Source organism: Grammomys surdaster, unplaced genomic scaffold, assembly GCF_004785775.1.
Source record: "Grammomys surdaster isolate TR1022 unplaced genomic scaffold, NIH_TR_1.0 255, whole genome shotgun sequence".
In the NCBI taxonomy this organism is placed as follows: Eukaryota; Metazoa; Chordata; class Mammalia; order Rodentia; family Muridae; genus Grammomys; species Grammomys surdaster.
In genome coordinates this window covers 6,214,535-6,238,076 of record NW_021604696.1, presented here as the reverse complement: position 1 = coordinate 6,238,076, position 23,542 = coordinate 6,214,535, and the positions used below count along the sequence as shown (strand labels likewise).

General features: G+C 45.0%; 1 protein-coding gene across 3 annotated transcripts in view; it reads left to right on the top strand.

The window, feature by feature from the left end:
- Uggt1 (UDP-glucose glycoprotein glucosyltransferase 1) overlaps positions 1-21,738 on the top strand; it is a 98,712-nt gene extending 76,974 nt beyond the window's left edge. For all 3 annotated transcript variants that reach the window (XM_028775358.1, XM_028775357.1, XM_028775359.1), the window contains 13 exons: positions 644-833; positions 1,802-1,960; positions 2,453-2,538; positions 4,222-4,306; positions 6,027-6,115; positions 6,818-6,919; positions 8,058-8,142; positions 8,288-8,470; positions 9,842-10,002; positions 11,289-11,403; positions 17,179-17,295; positions 17,691-17,844; positions 19,576-21,738. In XM_028775358.1, coding sequence (XP_028631191.1) covers positions 644-833; positions 1,802-1,960; positions 2,453-2,538; positions 4,222-4,306; positions 6,027-6,115; positions 6,818-6,919; positions 8,058-8,142; positions 8,288-8,470; positions 9,842-10,002; positions 11,289-11,403; positions 17,179-17,295; positions 17,691-17,844; positions 19,576-19,601 — 1,552 coding nt within the window. In that variant the 3' untranslated portion in view covers positions 19,602-21,738. The remainder of the gene's footprint in view (positions 1-643; positions 834-1,801; positions 1,961-2,452; positions 2,539-4,221; positions 4,307-6,026; positions 6,116-6,817; positions 6,920-8,057; positions 8,143-8,287; positions 8,471-9,841; positions 10,003-11,288; positions 11,404-17,178; positions 17,296-17,690; positions 17,845-19,575) is intronic.
- The last annotated feature ends 1,804 nt before the right edge of the window (positions 21,739-23,542 follow it).

Sequence of the window (23,542 nt, the reverse complement as noted above, 5' to 3'; positions counted from 1 at the left end):
AGCACTTAGTACAAGCTGCTGGCACATTTACAGCTCACTTTAAAAGAACGGTAGCCATTAATTAGGTCTCATATGTAGGAAGCTTACTCTGCTCATTCTCATGCATCCTGGGGAAGGAACAGGCTTGGCTGTGGGATGGCCATTTGTGGAAGTGTCATCGTGACCATGGTAGCTTAGCACATGCTCTGGCCATGGGAAATGTCTTCCTCAATGAGGGCCAGAGTCTATACTTAGATTTTTAATGGATCCCAACAGGCTTGCCAAGGACTGAGAGAGATGCAGCTTCCGCTGTTAGCTGCATGCTAACTGTTCATCATACACCGTGTTCTCAGTGCTGGCATGAGGACACAAGCATCATTTAGGGCTCAGATTTTAAGAAAAAGGGCTTTCCTCAAAGAGGACAGTGCTCAGGAAAGTGCTTGTGACCCTGATGGCCACTATGTGAAGGGGTGGTCTCCTGCATTCTTCCCTTTCTCCCTTCCCTTGACTTTATAGCCAGCAGCCCTGGGAGCCATGACTAGACCAAAAAGATGGTTTGACTTATTGTCCTGATTTGGCGGGATACTGTCCAAACCTAGGTTTTGTTCACTGTGTGGACTCTGCAATTGCATCAAGAAAGCCTAACACTTGTGTTTCATTTCAGCTTTTACCGTTACGTCTTAGAGCCAGAGATTTCTTTTGCTGCAGACAACAGCTTTGCCAAGGGACCAATAGCAAAGTTTCTGGATATGCCACAGTCTCCACTGTTTACTCTGAATTTGAACACACCTGAAAGTTGGATGGTAGAATCTGTCCGAACACCATATGATCTTGATAACATTTATCTAGAAGAGGTAAGAACACAATTGTTTTCAAATATGGAATCACATATGAGTTAAATCTGTTCATCCTTCAGTCAGTGGCAGTTGCCTAAACTGAGTGGTGGCTGTCACTGCTCACACCATCATCAGTCAGCCGTCCTTCACAGTCAGTGACGGCTGCCCCTTTAACAGCGCTCATTAGAAGTTGCAGCGTGCGCATGGACTGCTGCTGCTGCCCTTGCTCTCTCAGCTAAGTGGGCTTTCGTTGTCTTCACAGTCAGCTCCGTGTCCGTATCAGTTACTCCTCTCATGGTGGACAGAAAGCAGGGTAAGAGAGGGGCGTTTATTAGGCCTCATAAGAATGCTGTCCATAGTGCCAGGGAGGATGTGGCAGTGGGACTGGAAGTGGCCTGATCTTCTGTGGCACCAACCAGGAAGCAGAGAAAGGAGAGTTCCGAGGGCTTCCACCTTTTTTTCTGTCTTACTCATTTCAGGATCCCAGCCCACGGAATAGTGCTGCACATTTAGCGTGAGTGAATCTGTCCTCCTGCATTGAGCCTCTCTGGAGAGGCCTTCACACATGCCCAGAGGTGTGCTTCCAAGTCTAGTCAGAGTCATCACAGTACTCACTAACGCCTACAACTTCTCCCCCGGCAGTTAGGAACTGATTTTCTGTTTCTGAGTGCTCTCCTAATCTGGTACTGTGTCTGAGTTGTTATCCAGCAGATGGTCTTCACGGCTGAAGTGGGTGGGGTTTGACACATTTGTTTGTTTTGATGGGGCTGGGGAGTGTCGTGGTGTGTACATGGAGGTCAGTCACGGAATTTCTGTGGACATCAGATCTCCTTCTGTAATAGAATCCAGGATCGAGCTCAAGTCATCAGCCTCAGTTGCAAGCACTTTTATCCTCCTCGTTCTTCGTGATTCTTTGGCTGACCCCTGCAGATTGCATTTTGCGTATGCAGGTGTAATAGTCATGTGGTTTAACTTTAACCTTTCAGGTGGACAGTATAGTGGCTGCTGAGTATGAGTTGGAATACCTGTTACTAGAAGGTCACTGTTACGACATCACCACAGGCCAGCCCCCTCGAGGATTGCAGTTCACTTTAGGAACTTCAGCCAACCCGACAATTGTGGACACAATCGTGATGGCCAATCTGGTAGGTAATCAGTTTGTCTGTGATGGTTGCTTAGCTGCTATGACTTAGGACAGAACAGCTAACGTTCTGAGCCATGGAGTGAAGTACAATTAACGATGGACTAAAGGTAGTCGGTGTAGAGTCCTCGGCTTGCTCTCCGTGCGGCATGGTAGGCTTGCTCTCCGTGCGGCACAGTAGGCAGGCGTCTGGGCTCCACCACACTGCTCTGCTGAGGCTCTTTGCCTCTTAGCTTGTTGGGTGACAGTTTTTTGGTTTGTTTTGCTTTACTTTACCCTGATTTGTTGACTATCTTTTAATTTTTTTTAATTATCATGGCAATAAGACCCTGGGTTTAGTACCCAGTACAACGAGAAAGGCGGTGTGTGTGTAGGTAGGTAGATAGGGTGTTATATACATATACACGATTTGACATGTCAAAAGAAAAAAATAAGTATTCATCAGAAACATTTTAAATTTAAAGAGAACTGATTCTGTACTTTGTTTGTGTCCTAGGGATATTTTCAGCTCAAAGCCAATCCGGGAGCCTGGATTCTGAGACTGAGAAAGGGGCGCTCTGATGACATTTATAGAATTTACAGGTAGGACAAGGTGACAGCTTCATTGTAGAAAGTCAGCTTTAATTGTGTATTCTCTGGCCTTACCTCAGGCATCGTGCGCTATAGTCGTGTGTGTGATAAAACCAAGCTTCCCAGTCCAGTAAGTGTGGGAGGAGTTGTAGGGATGAGTTGGATCGCAAGGGGTGTATGTAAGTGCTGATTAGAGCGAGGTCTCTTCTCCATTGCTTTTCCTGTCAGAGCTCTATTGGAAGGAAGTTATTCTTTCCCTGTGATGCAGACAAGGGGCAAAAACTTTGTCCACTTGATGATATCTGACCTGGAAGCTGAGTGAGATTAGCACTGTTTATGCTGATAGAGGAGGTGTTTATCTTGACCCCGGGTGCTTTGTACATGCACAGAGCACATGAGCTTTGACTATGAAGTCTGACTGTCAGCTCTGGTCCCTGGGCTACAGTTGTATAGATGTTCTCCTAGAACAGACTGTCAGTGACGGGAATTGTCTTAAAGTTCAAAACAAATCCCAGGACACCATTTTAAAAGTGTGGTCTCTATCCTGTTTAACACAGTAAACTAGTCCTTAGTTCTGTGCCAGTTTGTGTAGGGAATGGTTTTCACTATGGTTTATGTGAACATCCTGATGTGAGATGGGCTTTGGCTTCATGGCATCTTACGTGACATGGAGAAGCAGTTTGGATCAGTGGTTTTGGTTTGATGTGGAATTTTACTTTCTCATCCAGGCTTGAACTGAACTCAAGTGAGTCTTCTGCCTTAGCCTCCTGTAGCTGAGACTACAGCCATGAGCCACTATACCTAGCTTTGTGTAGATTTCTTATTCAATAACTTAGAATTTTGTGCCGTAGTAATGTCCTTATTGTAAGTAGTAGGCTTTCCCCGATTAAGTTATTTTCCCAACAAGGTTTCACAGAATGTTTCTTCTCTGTACCTTGTATATCATCCTCCTTGCCTGGGGCTGTGGACAGCTTCTCTGCTATCTAGGGTTCCCAAGTGGACAGTCTGTGATTCTGGAATCTTCTGTGTGTCAGCTTTCTCTTCTCCTTTTGCCTGAGAACCCTGCTGTCTGCTGAGTGACAGCACATGCAGTGGCTTCCTAACATTGCTGACTGGAGAATGTGAGGAGGAGGAAACTAGTAGTTACAGTATGTCTTCCTTGCCTCCGTGTGCCTCTAACCAGAGTGGCTGTATTGTGAGCTTTCTCCCAGACACACAGAATTGAGTCTCTGCTCTAAACTTGGCTGGTTGTGCTGCCTCTCACACTGTAGCCTGGGCTGCCTTTGATCTCAGGTTGATCTCACTGCTGGTTCCTGTTGGGGTTACAGGTGTGAGTCACCACACTCAAGCCAGGAGCTAAACAGCAAAAGTGGCTCCAGGGATGGGCCTGAGTGTTAAGACCTGTGAACAAACAAGCTTTGTCATGATCTGTCCTGTGTTTGTTCTGCCTGAGAACCCATTGCTTTTGCCTGGTACTCTGAAGGAGGGTGTAGGAAGGAAGTCTGTTCACTTCTCTAGCCTAGGGATGGAGATTTCCATGAACACTTCTGTTCCTGTAAAGGTGTTTCTTTTAGACTGTGAGGAAACTGTTGGTTTTAAAAAGCATTTCTATGATGAAGATGGACAACCACAGCAGTTGTCTGAGTATTTACTGCACTTTGGGATTGTGACTTCTTTCTCTGTCTTGTCTCTAAGCCATGACGGTACAGATTCCCCTCCTGATGCAAATGATGTTGTCGTCATCCTCAATAATTTCAAGAGCAAGATCATCAAAGTGAAGGTGAGTCTGCCCGGCTTTGGCGGCTACTGTCAGGGAGCAGACAGCAGTCCCTCCTGTGGCCAGGCCTCAGAGACTGTGGCCAGCTACTGTCTGAAGATACACACACTGGTGACTGTGTGAGGAGAGCCCTCTCGGAGTAGTCCATTAAGAGACTGTCTTAATGTTCCACTTTGTGGTAACTATTGTTGTGATTCTTACCTTTCCTAACTTACACATGAAGCTTTATTATAAATAGAATATATGTGTACACACACACACACACACACACACACACACACACACACACACACACAGACACGGTTCTCTCCTCTCAGATTTCATGCATCCACTAGGGGCTTGGAATGTTTCCATCAGATAAAGTAGGACTGCTGCATTTGGAAGTTGCTCTGTTTCCATTTGGAGGTGTTGTTTATTTGTTTAGTTGGGTTTTTTGTTTGATTGTTTTAGTAGTTCTAGGGATGCTGCTTAAGAAAAATGTCTTTGTGAAGATAAGCTTCTAGTTTCCTTCAGCCAACAGATTGTCATTTTGGTAATCTCAGAGTCCCATTTTATACAGAATGTCCCCACAGAGACTTTGCGTATTCTCCTCCCCATTTTTATTGAGACAGGGTCTCACTGTGTAACCCTGAAGCCCTGATTGGCCTGGGACTTGCTATGTAGACCAGGTTGGCCTTGAAGTCACAGATATGTTTGACTGCCTCCCAAGTGTTAGGATTAAAGGCATTGCGCCTAGCTTAGCTTTGACTTTTTTTTTTTTAGTTTTATTTATTTATACATATGTAAGTGTGTTTGTGTGACTGTATGACACACGTGTCCCTGTGAAGGGCAGAAGAGAGTATTGGTATCACAGGTTGTTGTGGGCTACCCAGCATAGGTGCTGGGAACTGAGCTCAGGCCCTCTGGGAGGGCAGTATGTATGAGGTCTGAACCACTGAGCCATCCCTCCTGCTCTGACTTGGCCATTTTCCTACCTACAGTTTATAGTGTTGTTATTTTATTTTCAGAAAACTGGGAAATTCCAGTGGCAACTCAACAGTAAAATTATAGTTTTTATAGGCAGGATGGTGCACACCTATAGTCCTAGAACTAGGGAGTTAGAGGCAGGAGGATCAGGGATTCAGGGTCAGTCTAGACTGCAGACTGAGTTTGAGGCCACTTTGCATGCTATGAGACACTGTCTACAAAAACAAACACAGAATACAAAAATAGGTGATTTTATTTAAAGTCTTTTCTTACTCTTTCCTCAGCGTTTTGAAATTCTTTGTCTTAAAGTAAAATGATTGTAGGATAAGTAACTGTTGCACATGGTAAAGCCTGAAGTCAGCTGTTGCATGGCTGAACAGGAGGAGAACTGCCTCAGAGAATCCTTTGTGGTTGAAGTCCGGAACATGGACCGCGGCCTGACGTGCCTCTCTCAAAGGTTCCTGTAGGCTGCATTCTTCCCTTGAAGTTGTCAGCTAGAAGAAGAAGTCTTCCGGGTTTACTCCCTCTGTTTCTAAGCAGCTGAACTTGATCTTTGGCTCCTTGTAGATTCAAAGGGATTGCTGGCTTCTCCCTGAAGGCTTTAATATGAATATTCTGATAAAAAGCACTGCCTTACTCAGCATCTGGGTGGGGGCTCCTTTAGGAGAATTGGTTGATTGTTTCCTGTTGGCAGTACTAGTGTGCAGCCAGTGCAGATCAGGTTTGCACCTGTCAGACCTATCCTGTACAATTGCAGGTTCAGAAGAAGGCAGACATGGCTAATGAAGACTTGTTGAGTGACGGGACGAATGAGAACGAGTCCGGATTCTGGGACTCATTCAAGTGGTAAGTCAGCATTGTGAACAGTTTACATGTACAGGGAGGGCTGAGAGGTGTGAACCATGCAGCCTTTGGAATATGGTCATTTTCCTCTGAGCTTCTGACCTGCTTCATGCAGCTAGATTGTCCTTTTTTTTTTTTTTAAGATTTATTTATTTATTTTATGGATATGAGTACACCATAGCTGTCTTCAGATGAAACAGAAGAGGGCATCAGATCCCATTACAGATGGTTGTAAGCCACCATGTGGTTGCTGGGAATTGAACTCAGGACCTCTGGAAGAGCAGTCGGTGCTCTTAACCGCTGAGCCATCTCTCCAGCCCGATTGTCCCCCTTCAGTTGGAAAAGAATGTTTCTCTTTTGGTTAAGAGAGGGAAAATGTTCTTCCACTTGATGTGCTTCTGATGTGCACTCTTCCTTCCTGGTGGATGGGGCCCACTGCTGGGAGAGGTGTCTGTCATTATTCTGCTGACCTCCTATGGGACAGCTGCGTATTCTGCTTGTGTTCTGTGTATTCCTAAATGACCTGGTGCCTTTGGAGAACATCCTCCTTAATTCCTCCTTGTCCCTGTGCCCCTCCCAGCATCCCCGTTGTTCCCACGAAGTGTTACCTCTGGAGTAGGAAGACTCAGGCACTGTCCCTTTCCTCTCCTGAAAGGTTGGGTTGGCCCCACATTGTAAGTGCTATTTTTAATTCTGTCGTCACAGGGGCTTCTCAGGACAGAAGACTGAGGAAGTGAAGCAAGAAAAAGATGACATAATCAATATTTTCTCTGTTGCGTCTGGTCATCTCTACGAAAGGTTTCTTCGGTTAGTTTTCATTATTATGTAAATGAATTTTTATAATATTCTTTGTGCAAAAGGATTTGCTCGATGTATTATATGTATATATGTGAAGTACATAGTCTTAGGCTGTGGCTAGCTCACTGCATACAGTTCTATTTTGATCTGGTTCATTCCAGTGAAGTAGAGCTACATAGTTAGTGTCTCTGTGTGGCTATTACAAAGCTATAGACTATTAGTATCCTATGCATACCTTATAGACTATTGCTGGTTTTTTTGGCCATCAAATAATGCATAAACCAGGAGCTAGGAGTTGGCATAGAAAGAACAGAAACTGTACCACTTGGCCATCTTCCACAGATCCACGGGGGTTTAAAGCCGGATCTTGGTTTTATGTGAGAACACCTTTGGTTGCAAACTGAGACTAAAATGGAAGAGAGTTTGTCTAGGTCATGCAGGACAGGCCATTGCTTGAACTCGTTGATGTGGTTACCAGAGGGGAAGGCTTTCAGGATCAGTCTGTGGGATCCTGAGGTCTCAGGGTGTCTGGGCTCAGCACTGAAGACACATTACTTGAAGGTCATTGTCCCAGTTTCATAGCTATTTGTTCTTTTAGTTTCCATTATAAATTTCATATAGAAAATAAAAAATTTGGTTAACTTTTAGTCCTTTTTCCAGTAAATATCCGATCTAAAATAACAGCAGTGGTGATAACTTCCTGAGCCTGTGCCCTCTGGTTCCCTTCCCCTTTACTGACTCCTGGCTCTCCAGGCTCTCTGCCTCACGGTGACAGAGGGAGTGCACGTGTGCACCATTTGCTCAGTACCAAATGTCCCTGTGCCTGAAGACGGGTGTGGAGAGTGGTGTAGTCCTGACCATGACCTCCGGTGCCGACTCACTCCCCGTCAGTTGATGAGATGGGTCATTTAAACGTGCAGCATAATTAGCATTTGCCTCTCTCTGTTGGCATATGCTTACAGGAAAATCGTCTCTCTCCTTTGGTGACATCGTTATAGTGCAGTATGTACACTTCCCACTAGCGAAGGTCTCTGCCTAACTGATCTGTGACGTGAATTAGCTCTGCAGTCAGTCTTGTCAGCTTTCTCTGCTTAATGTTGCTGAGGTTAAAAAGCATTGAGAAATAATTATTTGTTTTGTTTGGCAGCATCATGATGCTATCAGTCCTGAAGAATACCAAAACTCCTGTGAAATTCTGGTTCTTGAAGAACTATTTGTCCCCCACATTTAAGGTTTGTTCATGGGGAAAAGGAAAACCTTGTTAAGGGAATATTTACACTGTAACATATTCTTTTCTATCTTTGTTTTATCTGTACTCTTAGTTTTTAACCCCTTTCATTAGAATGAATGATTGTTGTTCCCTGTGTCTAAAATTAGGAGTTTATACCTTACATGGCCAAAAAATACAATTTCCAGTATGAGCTTGTTCAGTACAAATGGCCACGGTGGCTTCACCAACAGACGGAAAAGCAGCGAATCATCTGGGGCTACAAGATCCTCTTCCTGGACGTGCTTTTCCCACTGGTTGTTGACAAATTCCTCTTTGTGGATGCCGATCAGGTAAGCTCACACACATGGGTGCAGCCCATAGGTGCATGGGCACTGGAGCCTGGGGATCTTATTAGTGACCATATCCTAAAAAGAGAAAGATCCTCCTTCCCAGCAGCTCTCCACTGCCAGTAATGGGTGTCCAAAATTGTTTCTGCTCTGGGACTTGCACATCTGGAGTTAGTTTATTAGTTGAGTTTTTCTTTCTTTAGTACTTTTCGTTTTTTAAATCGAAATCATCTTTTCTTATCTTTTAGTGGTGGTGTTTGCAGTGTTCAGGACTAAATCGTAATAGGGTTAAGGTGCTGTTTGTTCTGTGGGACTGGTTTGTAGGGACAAGATGTCTGTCTCACACCTTCCTCTGAGTGTCAAGTGTGGGTGTCCTGCTGAGGTCTGCAGCTGTCTCTGAGATGTGGAACTTCCCACACCTGTGGGTCTTAGCCAGCGTCAAATCGAGCTCCTCTTGTGGGTCCACAGCTTCCACGGAAGACAGTCCATCCCTGCCCTGGGTCTGCACTTCCCAGCACATCTATCTCATCGTCAGCTTGTCTTAAATGCAGCTGCTCTACAGTGTGTGCAGTCCTATTATCTTAGTATTAATTCACTTACCATAAATACCAAAGTTACAAAGTAAATGCCCACTATCTGCCCAAAGTTAGATACTTTATTGTTTATTTATTTACAGTTCATCCATTGATATTGAAACAGAGCCTTTCTCTGTCACTCAAATTGTTCTTTTGTCTCTGTCTCTAGAATACTAGGATTCTAGGCCCAGGCAGGACAGGTGTTGCTGGCATGGGTGGTAATTGAAGTTCAGGGGCATTCTTGGTTCTGATGACAAAGAATGCTGCAGACCGCTCCAGCAGTCAGTGAAAAGTGCATACCTTCTCCACAGTGATGTTCATCTGTAACAGTTACAGCTGCCTTCTTCACAGTGATGTTCATCTGTAACAGTTACAGCTGCTGTCTTCACAGTGATGTTCATCCGTAACAGTTACAGCTGCTATCTTCACACTGCTAAACTATGTGCTTTTTAATATCCTTCTCCTCACATGCTGATCCTGTTCACTGTACATACAGCTGACCCAAAGCAGAGACAGCTTTGAAATTTCCCTGTTAAATTTAGTTCAATACTTTTGAATTATACAGCCTTCAGAATAGCACTACTCAGCAGCTGGGGACCAACTGTGAAAAACATGAGTGTGTTGGATGATTTCAGGTTACATGTAACACTGGGGGAACTCGGCTTGTGTTCTAGATCTTGTGCTGTTACCCAGTGTGCTGCCCTTCCTGCTGCCTTGTGAAGTATATCATACTGTAGGGAAACTACCTTAGAGTTACCTGTATGCTGCTTAGTAAATGGTTTGGTTTTCTTTACTGCAGATTGTTCGGACAGATCTGAAGGAGTTAAGAGATTTCAATTTGGATGGTGCACCTTATGGTTACACACCCTTCTGCGACAGCAGGAGAGAGATGGATGGCTACCGCTTCTGGAAGTCAGGGTACTGGGCCAGTCATTTGGCTGGACGGAAGTATCACATCAGGTACTGAAAGGGTGCTCCCTACAGGGTGCCCTGCTTATGGCTCTTACACTTGCATATAAAGAGAGACTTAGTGTATTTATATAGCTGCATATACTGCAATGAGTTCTTCATAGCTTTCCTGTTAGTGTGTCCTGATGTATAATCTATTAAATACATTATTTTGCCTATTTCAAGCATATTTCTAACCTCTTGGGTCAGTGTATTGACTGGGCATGGTGGCACATGCCTTTAATCCCAGGAGTTGGGAGACAGAGACAGGCAGATCTCTGTGAAATTGAAGCCAACCTGGTCTACAAAGTGAGACCCTGTCTCAAAGAACAAACAAACAAAACCCACCAGCAGTATATGCCTTTATTATTTCTAATGGACACTCCATGTCTTCTGGAAGAAGGTAATTTGGAGGCTTGGCTCATACAGAAATATTACAGGACTGGAGAGATGTCTCAGAGATGAGGAACACTGGCTGCTTTTCCACAGGACCCGGCTTCAATAGCCAGCCCCCACATAGGGCTCACACCTGTCTATAACCCCAGGTCCAGGGCACCTGATGCCTTTTGACCTGTGTAGGCACTGTTTGCATGTGATGTACAGATGTAGATGCAGGTAAAACACCCATACACGTAAAAAAAAAAAATTAAAGAAAAGATTTACTTATTTAATGTGTATGAGTATTTTGCCTGCATGAAGGCCAGAAGATGTCAGATTCCCTGAAACTGGAGTTGCTGGAGGTTGTGAGCCACTGTGTGCATGCTGGGAACCAAACCCTGGTCCTCTAGAAGAGTAGCCAGGGCTCTTAACCTCTGAGTCAAGTCTCTAGGGCCCTCAATAACTCCTTGTTAAAATGAATGCATACAGAGATGAATGATGAGGTACAGTGATTTCAGCTTTGTAGTTTGTTTCCTGGCCGGAGGGAATTGTAACCCTGCCTGCTCGTCCCACCACCGTCATCTAAGATGTCGTCAGGATAGTGTTGGCAAACTGTTACCATTTGTCAGTTTCAATGATCTTTATCACCAAGTCTTCTGAATTATCGAGAAATCTTGCCTCGGAAATTAATTTATAAGACAACAAAATAAAAAGCTGCCCACGGTGAGCTGTCAGAGCAGGATGTGTGTGGCCTGCAGGTGTGTGGTCCTCTCTGCAGTGTGCACGCGCCCTCCACACCATCTTCCACTCTCTCAGGGACACTGGCCTGCTGCATTCGTGGCCTATCCCACTGTTCAGCTGGGTTCATTGTTAACATCAATTGATGGTTTGGCTGTAACAAGTGTCTCCTCTCTGCTCAGTGCGCTGTATGTTGTGGATCTGAAGAAGTTTAGGAAAATAGCTGCTGGTGACAGACTCAGGGGACAGTACCAAGGTCTGAGTCAGGATCCCAACAGTCTTTCAAATCTTGATCAAGTAAGTGACTGTTGACATTACACATAAAAGCATGCCATTTGTGTCTGAAAATGAAGTAGTACTTGTGTTCTCTCAGAACTGAACTATTTCTTCATGGGATGTGTGTGTGGCGGGGGGGGGGGGGGGCGACTGAAACTGTCAAATAGCTCAGAATTCACACAATAAAGTATTAAAAATTGTATAACCCTTAGCCCCTCATGTCAGAAACTTTCAGGAAGGCTTGCTGAATAACTTTTCCAATACAAAGCATTTTCAGAAGTGAAATTTCAGGTTCACTTCATTTGGGTGTCTGTTCTGTTTATTTGTCTTTATGTGCATGGGTGTTTTGCCTGCATGTAGGTCTGTGCACTGTATGTGCAGTGCTCCCAGAGACCAGAAGAGGGAGTCTGATCACCCTCAGCTGGAGTGAAAGACAGTTGTTAGATGCTGTGCTGGGTCCTGGGGAGGAGCAGCGAGTGCCCCTACCCTCAGCCTTCTCTTCAGCTCCATTTGTAACTTTAGGTATTTTAGATATCTATTGCCAATCTGCTGCTGCTGCTGCTGCTGCTGCTGCTATTGTTTTGAGACTAGGTATCACTTGGTAGCCTTGCCTGACTTGGAACTCTCTTTGTAGACAAAGCTGATCTGGAGGCAGAAGCCAACCTGGTCTACCTAGCGAGTTCCAGGACAGCAAAGAAATCCTTTCCCAAAAACAAAACAAAACAAAACAAGTTTTTGAAATAAGTTTTTGAAATATGTTCTCCAAACTAGCCATGAACTTCTGGACTCAAGCAATCCTTTTGCCTCAGCCTTCTTGAGAAGCAGGCACCACAAGCCGTGCCACCCTGTCCTGGAATATTTTAAATTTTTCACTTATATGAATAATGCCACTGCCACTGTGAGCACCTGTGCTTACATGTGTAAATGTCACTGTAGGTCATCAGTTACTTGTGTCTTTATTGATGTTACTAGAGACTTTAAAAAGCTTTTAAAAAGATGTTAATGTTAAGTATATCTCTATGGCAGGGGCCAGTATGTGTATGTGAGTATAGCCTTCAGAGGCCAGAAGAAGTTACAGGAAGATGTGAGGCACCCAGTATAGGTACTGGGAACCAAATGCAGGTCCTCTGGAAGAGCAGCCACTGCTGTTAACCACTGAGCCAGCTCTCCAACTGCACAGTGGTGTTATAGTACAATTCTCGTCTGTACTTCCATCAGCAATGGGAGACACTACTGCTTATTGTTAGTGTGTCATTCTAATACTCTATATTTGAAGTTGTCTATCTAAACACACGCAATAAGTAAAATATATGTAAATGAAATATTAGTTCATTTATTTTGGAGACAGGATTTCACTATGTAGCTCTTGCTGGCCTGGAACTCACTGTATAGACAAGACTAACCTAGAACTCACAAAGATCTGCCTGCCTTTGACTCTGAGTCCTGAGATTAAAGGTGTATGCATTACCCTACTTGACCACTGCTGCATGTTTTTGAGCTGGTTTTTGTATACTGATGATTCCCGTTAACTTTTTTTTTTAATAATACTCCTTTAAAAAAAAGATTCATTTATTTATTTGTATGTATGTGAGTACTCTATACACTGTCACTGTCAGTGACACACCAGAAGAGGGCGTTGGATCCTGTTACTGAGAGTTGTGAGCCACCATGTGGTTGCTGGGAATTGAACTCATGACCTCTGAAAGAGCACTCAGTGCTCTTAACCACTGAGCCATCTCTCCAGTCCCTACCATTAACAGCTTAATTTATGGCAGTACAGTTTGGATGAATGCTAGCCGATAGTAGTAGTGTGTGTATAAGAACCCCTCTATCCCTCCACCTTTGGACTGCTACCAGGTTGTATCTTTGCTACAAGTTGGGTTGGCCTTTGCTCAGCGCCTCCCACCCCCATCCGTTATTTTAGTCTTTGTCCTTTGTTCTTCAGGTTTCTTGTCTAATTAGCCTTCTGTTTGTCCTTAATTTTAATTAACATATTTGCTTCCATTTTAGTATTTTTTGTTTTTAGTCTGTGCTGAAATCCTCTGTCTCATGCAAAGCAACTGTTTGGACTGCGAGGTCTTTGACCCAACTGCTGGATCTCATCACGACCTCTGTGCATATGACTGTTTTTGTTCATGTTTTCTCTCAGCTGTTTCTTTCCTTTATTTTTTTTTAAATTGAAAATAGATTTTTTTCCTCACATAATATATCCGACTCATTCCCGTTCCTCCCCCTTTCCTCACATTGCATTCACTTGCTTTCTGTCTCTCAGTAGAAAATAGTGTCTAAGGGATAATAATAAAATACAGTATAAGCCGGGCGGTGGTGGCGCATGCCTTTAATCCCAGCACTTGGGAGGCAGAGTCAGGCGGATCTCTGAGTTCGAGAGTTCGAGGCCAGCCTGGTATACAGAGTGAGTTCCAGGACAGCCAGGGCTACACAGAGAAACCCTGTCTTGTAAAAACAAAAAAAAAAAAAAAAAAAAAAAAAAAAAAAAAAAAGGTATTACTAACAACAACCACCAAAAAAAAAAGGTATTACAAAATACAGTATAAAAAGATAAAACAAAAGCTAACACATTCAGAATTGAACAAAACGAACAGAAGGAAAAGGCACAAGAATCAGAAAGCCACTCGTTTGCATACTCAGGAGGAATCCCATAAAGACCCTAAACTGGAAGCCATGATATTTATGCAAAGGAGCTGTAGGAATATTTTATAATATATTATAAAATATATATTATATATAAATATATATCATTTAATTATATATATCATATATATATATATGATATATATATATCAATCATATATATATATATAACTAAAAGAATTATTTTAAAAGGGGAAAAGTCCCAACATGACATTAAGAATCCAAGAACCTCCAAAGATGCCATTGAGTGTCCTTTCTGGTGGCCATCTCCTACTGGACATGCAGCCTACCCTTGGAGTAGTTTGTTTTCCCAGTGAGGCTTCCTTGAAGGAAACTAAGTTTTCATTTGCAAGTGGTTGTCAATTGGAGATGGCTTCTGGGTTAGGGATGGGGCACATGTCCACTTTTCCATTCAGCTCCAGGACCCCATGCAGGCCTATGCAGGGAGGCCCTGTGCATGCTGTCTCAGTCTTGAGAGTTTATATGTGCGGTGATAGTGTTGATTTAGAGGGCCTTGTCTTCTTGGTGTCACCCATCCCCTCTGGCTGCTACACTTCTGCCTCCTCTGTCTTGGAGTTTCCTGAGCCCTGGGCAGGAGGTGATTTGATACAGACATGTCATTTAGGGCTGAGTGTCCTAAGGGCTCTCATTCTGTGTAAGCTCTGGCTGTGGGTCTCAGTATCTGTTCCCATCCGCTTCAGGAGGAGCTTCTCTGATGATGGCTGAGCAAGGCACTGATGTGTGATTGTAGCAGAATGTCATTGGGAGTCATCTTATTTCTGGTTTTTGTTTGTTTGTTTGTTTGTTTTTTAAAGGACAATAGTATTTGATTTTACTAGGTTCCTGGGCTGTCTAGTCTCATGTTCTTGGTCTCTCAAGCAGTGACAGGTATGGGTTCCATCTTGTGGACTGGGACTAAATCAAATCAGATATTGGGTAGTTGCTAACAGTAGGCTCCCAGATAGGAGTCTGAGAGATCACATTTTCGCTGCAAACTCCAAGCGAAGAGTAGAGCAAGGAGCAAGGCTATGAACTCGAAGCCTGCCTTTACTGATGCCCCTCCTCCAGAGAGGCCATGCTGCCTTCCCAAACAGCCCAGTCAACTGCAGACAGAGTTCAAGAACCTGAGCCTATGGGGGAAATTCTCCTTCAAACCACCCCAGTTGTTCACTTTGACGTTGCAGGTGTGCCCTTTTAGCATCCGAAGCTGGTCCTTCGGAAGTCCTGTCAACTACAAGCGTTTTATATCTGAGTCTTAGTTGCTGAGAATGGGTAGTTATTGATAACTCTTAGAAGGCATTACTAAGCACCTTAAGATGCTCAAGAGTGAACCCCAGAGTTTACATTTTCTTTGAGAGTCACTGTTCTCTGGCCTAATAATTTACTCTCTTATTTGGTCCTTGATGCCTACAAACATATGCTTTTCTTTTTGGTGTTGGTGGTGGTGGTGACAGTGAGTGAATGGGGCCTCATCCATACAGAGCACACACTTTACTGAGCCACACTCTCAGCCCCAAGTGTGCATCTTTCATAACACCGTTCAGCTCCTCGGTGTCTTCAGAAACCCAGCTAGTCTCCATTCACCCTGTCTGCTGATGCTAGAAGTAGCCTTTGTTCTTCCCACAGAGTATAAAGTTAAATGGACACTCTATTCTTTGTATTGCTGTAGTGCAGGTTCAGCAGTGTCTAATGTTTATTTTGTTGACAGGGTTTGAGGAAAGAAATTGTCTCAGTTACTTTGCTATTTCTGTGACAAAACACCATGACCAAGGCCATTGATAAAGCCTTTAACTAGGCCCATGACTTCAGAAGGTTAGTGGCCTTGATGATGGGGCAAAAAACCACAGTAGCCGAAACAGCTGAGTGCTCACATCTTTACTACAAGTGGGAGAAGGAGAGAGATACCAGGAATGGTGTAGGTCTTTTGAAATGTCACAGTCTGCCCCCAGTGACACATCTCCTCCAACAAGACCACACCTCCTAACCTGCCATGTGGTTGATGGGGATCAAGTATTTAAACCTGTGATCCGTTCTCATTCAAACCACCACAGGAGTCATCTGTCTTAGCCCACTGTGCACAAGGCTGTAGTGATTGTTGCTTGAATAACTGACCTGGTTATGGTTCTGAGACAGGATCTCACGTTCCATGCTGGCCTGGAACTCAGTGACTGACTGCGAATGCACCCGCCTTTGCCTCCAGAGTGCTGGGATTGCCCAGCACTACACTCAGCTGAATACACTGTGTCGTTCTTTACAAGCATCTCAGTCAGTTCTGTGCATTCATTCCAGTGGTATATTGGATCTTACTGCCCCCCCGACACACACACACACTGAGAATGTTAGGACAATGGAACATTTCACTGTGGAAGAAATGTGGGCTCCAGCATTTGGGAGCAGGAGAGTCAGTGCTTCTCTTCTGGAAAACTATAAACTGTAAGGCCCATCTCTTTGCCTTCAGAGGTGAGCAGAGACTGCATGGTAACTCCCATTTGTAATCTCAGCACTTGAGAGGCCAGGCAGGAGGATCAGACCAGCGTGGGCAACAGACTCAACAAAGCAAAAGAAAACAGCGGGGATTTTTTAAAATTTACTTTCATACATGAAAATGTAGTTGAGTCTTATTTGTGTTTTTTTATATGTATATGTGTTTGCCTGCATGTGTGTATATGCACCGTATGTGCGCCTAGTGCTGGAGGAGCACATGAAAGGGCACCAGATCCCTGGCACTGGAGATGCAGATGGTTGTGAGCTGCCAGATGGTGGGAACCTGCTTGGGGTCTCTGTAAGGTGTTAATGCCCTTAACTTTGTAGTCATCCCCTTGGGCCCCTAGTTGAGGGAGTACTATTGTGTGTTCACTTTTAATTATGTGTATACATGTCTATATGTGGGCATGTGCACATGTGTAGGTGTCTACAGAGGCTAGAAATGGGCATCGGATCCCCTGGAGTTGGAGTTACAGTGGTTGTGATCTGCCCACCATGGGTTCTGGGAACTGAACTCCAGTCCTCTGGAGAAACAGTATCCTCTTAAATGCTGAGCCATCTCTCCAGCACTCTGGTTGAATTTTAAGCCAACACTGGTTGCTTATTTATATTTCTTTCTGAGTTTTTAGATGCTTGTGTCTTATTTTGTTTACCAAACAGGATTTGCCCAATAACATGATCCATCAGGTGCCAATCAAATCGCTCCCTCAGGAATGGCTTTGGTGTGAAACGTGGTGTGACGATGCCTCTAAGAAGCGGGCAAAGACCATTGACCTGGTGAGCTACCTTCCCTGCCCTGTGGCCTGTAGCAGAGCCTGGTGGCTGCTAGTGCTGGTTCAAATTGGCTTTCTCTGAATTGTGGTTGGAGCTGCAGAGCACATCCTGGTCATTTCAGCGGGGCTTGTCCTCGCTTGCCAAGGACACCAGATCATGTGCAGCAGCCTGCAGAGCTGACTTCTGCTGTGTCACTCTTGTCTTCTACTTCCATCCCTGTGCCTGGACAGGTTTCTGCTTAGCCTGTAACCTCTGCTGCCTCTGTGTAGCCCAGGCTAGTCCTGAAATCCCAATCTTCCTTACTCAGTCTCACGCATGCCTGCTGGAACCCTGTGGCGTCTATACATACAGTGTGCCTTTCCTCTAGCTCCACTGAGGTGTGTTTGTTGTGTTTGCAGTGTAACAATCCCATGACTAAGGAGCCCAAACTGGAGGCCGCTGTGCGGATCGTCCCTGAGTGGCAAGACTACGACCAGGAGATCAAGCAGCTACAGACCCTCTTCCAAGAGGAGAAGGAGCTGGGGACCTTGCGTGAAGAAGAGACACTGGAAGGTAAGTGTGAGCCTGACTTTGGAGAAGTGATTCCTGGCTTCTGATTTGTTGCCAAGACAACAGAGGAGTCCATTTCCCTCAATCCTGACCTCATCCAGGGTCTGTTTCTCATTGTGCCCTTCAGCTAGCCTTTGAAATAGCATGCTTAATGTAGTTTTATAGTCCTCCACACAACACATGTGTGTTTACTTATTTGAGTCAAAGGAAGAAGAGATGCTTTTTAAAAAGTTGTGTGTGTGTGTGTGTGTGTGTGCTTGTTCTGTGGTGTGGTGCACACAGGTGTTCATGTGTACCACCACATGCCTGTAGACATCAGGACAGCTTGCTTCCAGTTTTCTCCTACCATGGGAGTCTGTAAACTTACAACAACCTTACAAATATCCATCAAATTAGGCAATTTGTCGTGTTTTTATTTTTGAAGCTACTAAAGCTTACAAATAAACATCTAATCCCTTTGTCCATCCCTGCAAGGCTAGGCTAGACGGTTTACGCCAGGCTGGGAAGCGAGAGGACCAAGAGTTAACCTCATTTCCACCTACACAGTGTGTCTGAGACCAGCCTACAGGAATAGTGGATAAACTGGACTTGTGATTAAATATTTCTCCTTCTTTAAACTTCTCCTAAGAAGCAAGTGCAGAGTTTGGATCTGGAGTGACTTGAGAGTCCGTTCGGAGACTGCAGGATAGTAACTGTCATAGCTAGAAGGTTACAGTCACACACTCACCATAAAAACTCAGCTTTGGAGCAGGAGAGCCAGCTCAGCTTTAAAAGCACTGTCTGTAATTCCAGTTCCAGGTGATCTGGTGCCCTCTTCTGGCCTTTGTGCACCTAGCATGCATGTGGTATACAGAGACAGGCAAAATACCCAAACACATAAAAAATGAAAATACTTTTTTAAGAAATTAAATTCATTATGAAATTATCTATAGATAAATGAACAGAGAATATCAGACTATTCAAAAGAAGAACCATGTATGAGGAATAAGGAGACAGTGGTCAAATTAGAGTCACCACTAATATCTGCTATGTCAAGAACTATAGATGGAGTGATAATGCCATGCATAGAGAAGGACAGGGCTGAGGCTGGTAAACGAGCCTTGCTGAAGCTGTCTGTGTGCCTGGAAAGCGCTTGTTTAAAAGCAGCGCATCTGTTACAGTGAGCCTTTAAAATTCTGTACCAGTGGGCCCAAGAGATGGCTCAGCGGGACAAGTGTTTGCTTCATAACCTGAGTCCTCATTCCCACAACTCCTGTCAGAGCAAAGGAGAAACACAAAATTGTCCTCTGAGCACACCATGGCGTGTGCGCACAGTAATGGTGACGTACAAGTACATTAGTGCCTCTGTTGAGAATCATCTTAAATAACTCAAGGGGAAAGCAGTATACACAAAGAGACTGACTTTGCTGTTATGTGTCACTTAGCAACCTTAAAACAGTGTAAGGATCAAAGAACAGATGCCCTGGCTCACAGAGAGAATGTGTAAGTGCAGAGGCTCTGAGAAGTGTGTGGCTGAGAGCCAGCGCTGCCCTTGTGGAGGCAGTGTAGCCCGAGCGCGAGTCAGTTCTTAAAACCAAACATGTTTCCTTCTCTTAGGTTCACTTTCAAATCTTCATACAGACCTAGTGAACGCCAAGCTTCTGTAAACCATCCGAGAGCTACAGTGGCGTGCCGTGGACAGTGTCACACTGTGTTTTAGGACTTAAGTCTCACGTCCTGTTGTTCTTTCCCTAGGATCTCAGAAGCATGAAGAATTATGATCTCTAGAGGAAGCTGGGAAACCCACCATTTGACAGTTCTGTACTAAGTGCTGTTTTTTCTGACCTGTCGGTATGACTGCTGATGAACTGATTGGGCAGGTGTACCACACCTATTGATCTGAGCATTTGATTAAGACTACTGCACCCGAGCGGGTGCTAGATCCTTGGGGCTAAAGGCTCTGCTGGATTTGTACCTCAGAGGAAGACAAGTGGCTGATCTTCTGGGACTCTCTTCTCGCCAGAGGGAGAAATGCTGGCAGCAACTGAAAAAAGCCAAGTCCAGTGCCCACATCCCAGAGCACGCATTGCTGTGTTGGCCCAGAAGCTGGGCAGAAAGGTCACCATGTTCTTCCTTACCTCAACTTACCTGCAGCCCTGGCTGCAGTGCAGATGCCCACCCTGTACCAGGTCAGGCTGGCAGATGCTTCGTCCATGCCTCAAGGTCTATGCCAACATGCTTCTCACATCTCGTCCCCACCCCCCCCTTTCCCAAGCATTAGGCTCATTGTCTACTTGAGCCCAACCAATAATCATGTGTCTTCAGGTTGGCTCAGTGCAGTTGCTAAGCAAATCAGTCTTCAGGAGAACCGGGGTGGTGTGGATAAGGCTGGAAAAACGACAGGTTGCAGAAAGTTTTGGGGTGTTCAAGGGAAGACAAAAACATTGGCCATTCTCTTCAGTCCACTGTGGCTGAACTCAAAGGAAGCTTTATTCTGTTCCCAGTGAACTTTCTAGGTAATTATTTTGTAAACAATTTTTATATTTATGAAAATGTGTGCTTTTTCTTCTTACTTTCTAAAAAGCTGTTGGTTATCAGTTTCCTGGCTGGGCACAGGCGTCCTGAGTCCCTCTGTGACCACTCTCGGCATGCTCAGCCTCCATCTGGATGGCCACCAAACCGTCTGCCCTTTCCCTTGTGGAGTTTTTTCTCGGACCTGGGAGACTGTGTCTTTGTATGCTTCTTCCCTTAAATGCTCTCAGACCTCTGACCGGGAATGACTCTCTCTGGGACTGTTTCCTGTGCTCTGTCTTTCCCTTGTGCTTTGGCTCCGAGGGTCCCCTTTGGCTTTCGAGACTTGCCAAGGTCCGGTCCAATTCTAAGGTACCTGCTGCTGTCTGAAACAGCGCCCTTCATTGCTTTGTGTGTCTTCACAGGCACAGCCCAGCATCACCTCAGGAGCAGCCTGGGCTGAGGAGCCTTCGACTTGATGCATTGTTAACCTGACTGGACAGGGGTGGGTGTGTGGTGTCATCTCTGCCCAGGGCTCAGGGATCTACAGCAGAGAGTTTGTGTTGCTGGGCCTGCCTTCCAGCTCACAGGAGCCGATCTTAAAAATAAGGGAGCTGGGGTGTGGCTCAGTGGCAGACAGAGTGCTTGTCTAGCAAGCCAAAGGCCTGGCCTTCTGTCTGGCACTGCACTCCTCCCCTACCCCACCCCTCAAAAAAGACTGACTATTAGGAATGTGTACCCGTGGGTAACTAAATCCTTGCCTATCTAAGATAGGTAATCTGTGTGTTACCAAGGAAGAATGACTACAGGATCCACGGTTGGGGATTTGAGTGGGCAGCTGTTAAGTAATAGAGACCAAAAAATCGATTGGGAATTCAGAGAACCAGCATAAACCCCCTAACTCAGTCAGCTGGAGCTCCCGGCCGAGAGTCTTGGGCAGAGCACAAGTGTCCCCTTGAGTGAGGCTTCCAAGTAAAAGAACAAAGAGCAACACTAAAACATCCTCAAATTCGGTGCTCACAGCATCCCAGAAACCAGCTGGGGAAGCTGACGCGGTCAGCCGGAGTTTTCTCCGGGCTGAACTTGCAGCGACCCTCTCCCACTGCAGGCGCCTGGGTATCGAGGACAGACTGTAGCTGAGCCCTCTGACCTTGGAAAGGTGTGTGGGAATAAATTACTTCCCAGCTGTTTCCAAGGATGTTGTATTTTGACTCTTGGACTATCCAAGTGTTTTGTCATTTGTCATAAAGTCGAGGAGAGGACACACATCCCCAGATGAAGGGATGTGGAGGATACTTTGAGATAAAACATGTTCCATAGCTAGCTTAGCTCAACTAGCACATGACATTTATTGATACAATGTATATTACAACATGAATTTTAAAAATAAAAAATTTACCACACATATATCAAGTAATTCTTTTCCCATTTTCAAATCCAAAAGTTAGATTAAGAGCCAGCCTTTATTCAGGCTTCATGTCCACACTGGATTAAGCTTGCAGGGCTGCTGCCCCCAACTGTAAGCAGAAACCCAGTCTTCCTGGTGTCCTGGGAGCCTGGAGCGGTGAGCAGGGAGTAGTCAGTGCTCTTAATGCTGGCCCCCATGGCCAGTTCCTTCTTTTACCAAGTCATGTGCATCCTCTGTGGAAAAGGAAAGTGCAGGTCTTCTGTGGTCCTTTAGCCCCTTGTGTGTCGCCACCCTGGCTTAAGTCATATTCAGAGTAGATGCTGGCTAGGCCAGACCCAACCTCTGTCTAAAGCTATCTGGGCCCCTCCTCTGCCAGTTCCTTCCTTGCTTCATGTGGATTAATCATCTCTACAAATTAAACAGTTGCCACAAAATGGGTGCTGCCTTCAAGTGCCCCCGAAAGAATGTCCCTGTCAGATTCACCTGGCATCTCCACCACAGAGAAGCATGCCGTGACCGAAAAGAGGGATGAATTCTTCTCCAAGAAGCAGGAAGTAACTGATCACTTGGATTATTCAGGCTTCTGGAAAATTCACTATTATTCTTGGCCTGCGTATAAATGGTTCTTTGACCTCTTGTCATATAGTAGAGTGTTTCCTTTCTGAATCACTCGGGCAATGTGACCTGTGGCATGTCAGAATCACATGTGCCAATGTGAGTTGGCTGCTGAGTTCTGTGAAAAGCAGCACATGACTGGCACCTAGTGCTGTCAGGGCACAGCTCTCCAAAGTCCTGGGTTTAGTCAGAAGTGTACTGGATGCACCCATGTTGAGAGCAGTGATGTGTTGATTTCATAAGATAGTTGCCATTGTTACCCTGGCAGAAGCTGGATTTCTGGTTGGACGTGGTCATCTCAGGGCGTGCATGCACCATCCTGGGCCTGTCTGGTCAGAAACTGTCTTCATGGCAGGTATGTTACCTGGTTTTAGTCTGAGTCACTGAAGGATGAACTGAGCCCAGTGATAAAGAAGGAAGAAAAAATCAGGAAGCAAGTTTGACTGGCATAGTTTAGGACTGGTCTGACATGGTCACCAGCATAAAGTCAACTCCTCTTGTCCCTGTCTTCTCCATGACTAAACTGCCTTCTAAAATTACCCTTCTTAGTTAGACCTGCATGATTCAAAGAAATGATGCACCTGAGGCGTTGGGAAGGCACTCCTGTGCACTTTTCTGGGTAGATCTCATGGAAGGCTGTCTAGAGGGACACGTGCTGGCAGCATGGAGCATGACTTCCAGGGGTCTGTCTTCTTAGAGAGTTGTTGGGTCCTTGGCTTTATGGGATCTTGTGTGATGACCACAGTCAATCAGCTCACCACGTTCTTGTTTAGTAAGTAGGGTAGCTGTTTTCTGTTGACATTCATGAACTCCCCTTTTCTCTGCCTTAAGGTCATGAGGACTTCTCAAATGCTGGATCAAGCTCAAGCACATTAAACATTGTCACTCAGGAAGGTACTAAAATTTCCAAGTGTCTGGAAGGTTTTCATCCCTCATTCATTGCAGGTGTTTTGTGTCTCCACGTAATAACAGAAAGCTCTTCTGTGCTGGGCAGTGGTGGCGCACACCTTTAATCCCAGCACTTGGGAGGCAGAGGCAGGCGGATTTCTGAGTTCGAGGCCAGCCTGGTCTACAGAGTGAGTTCCAGGACAGCCAGGGCTACACAGAGAAATCCTGTCTCGAAAAACCAAAAAAAAAAAAAAAAAAACAACAGAAAGCTCTTCTGTGTTACATAGCAGTGGCCACTTG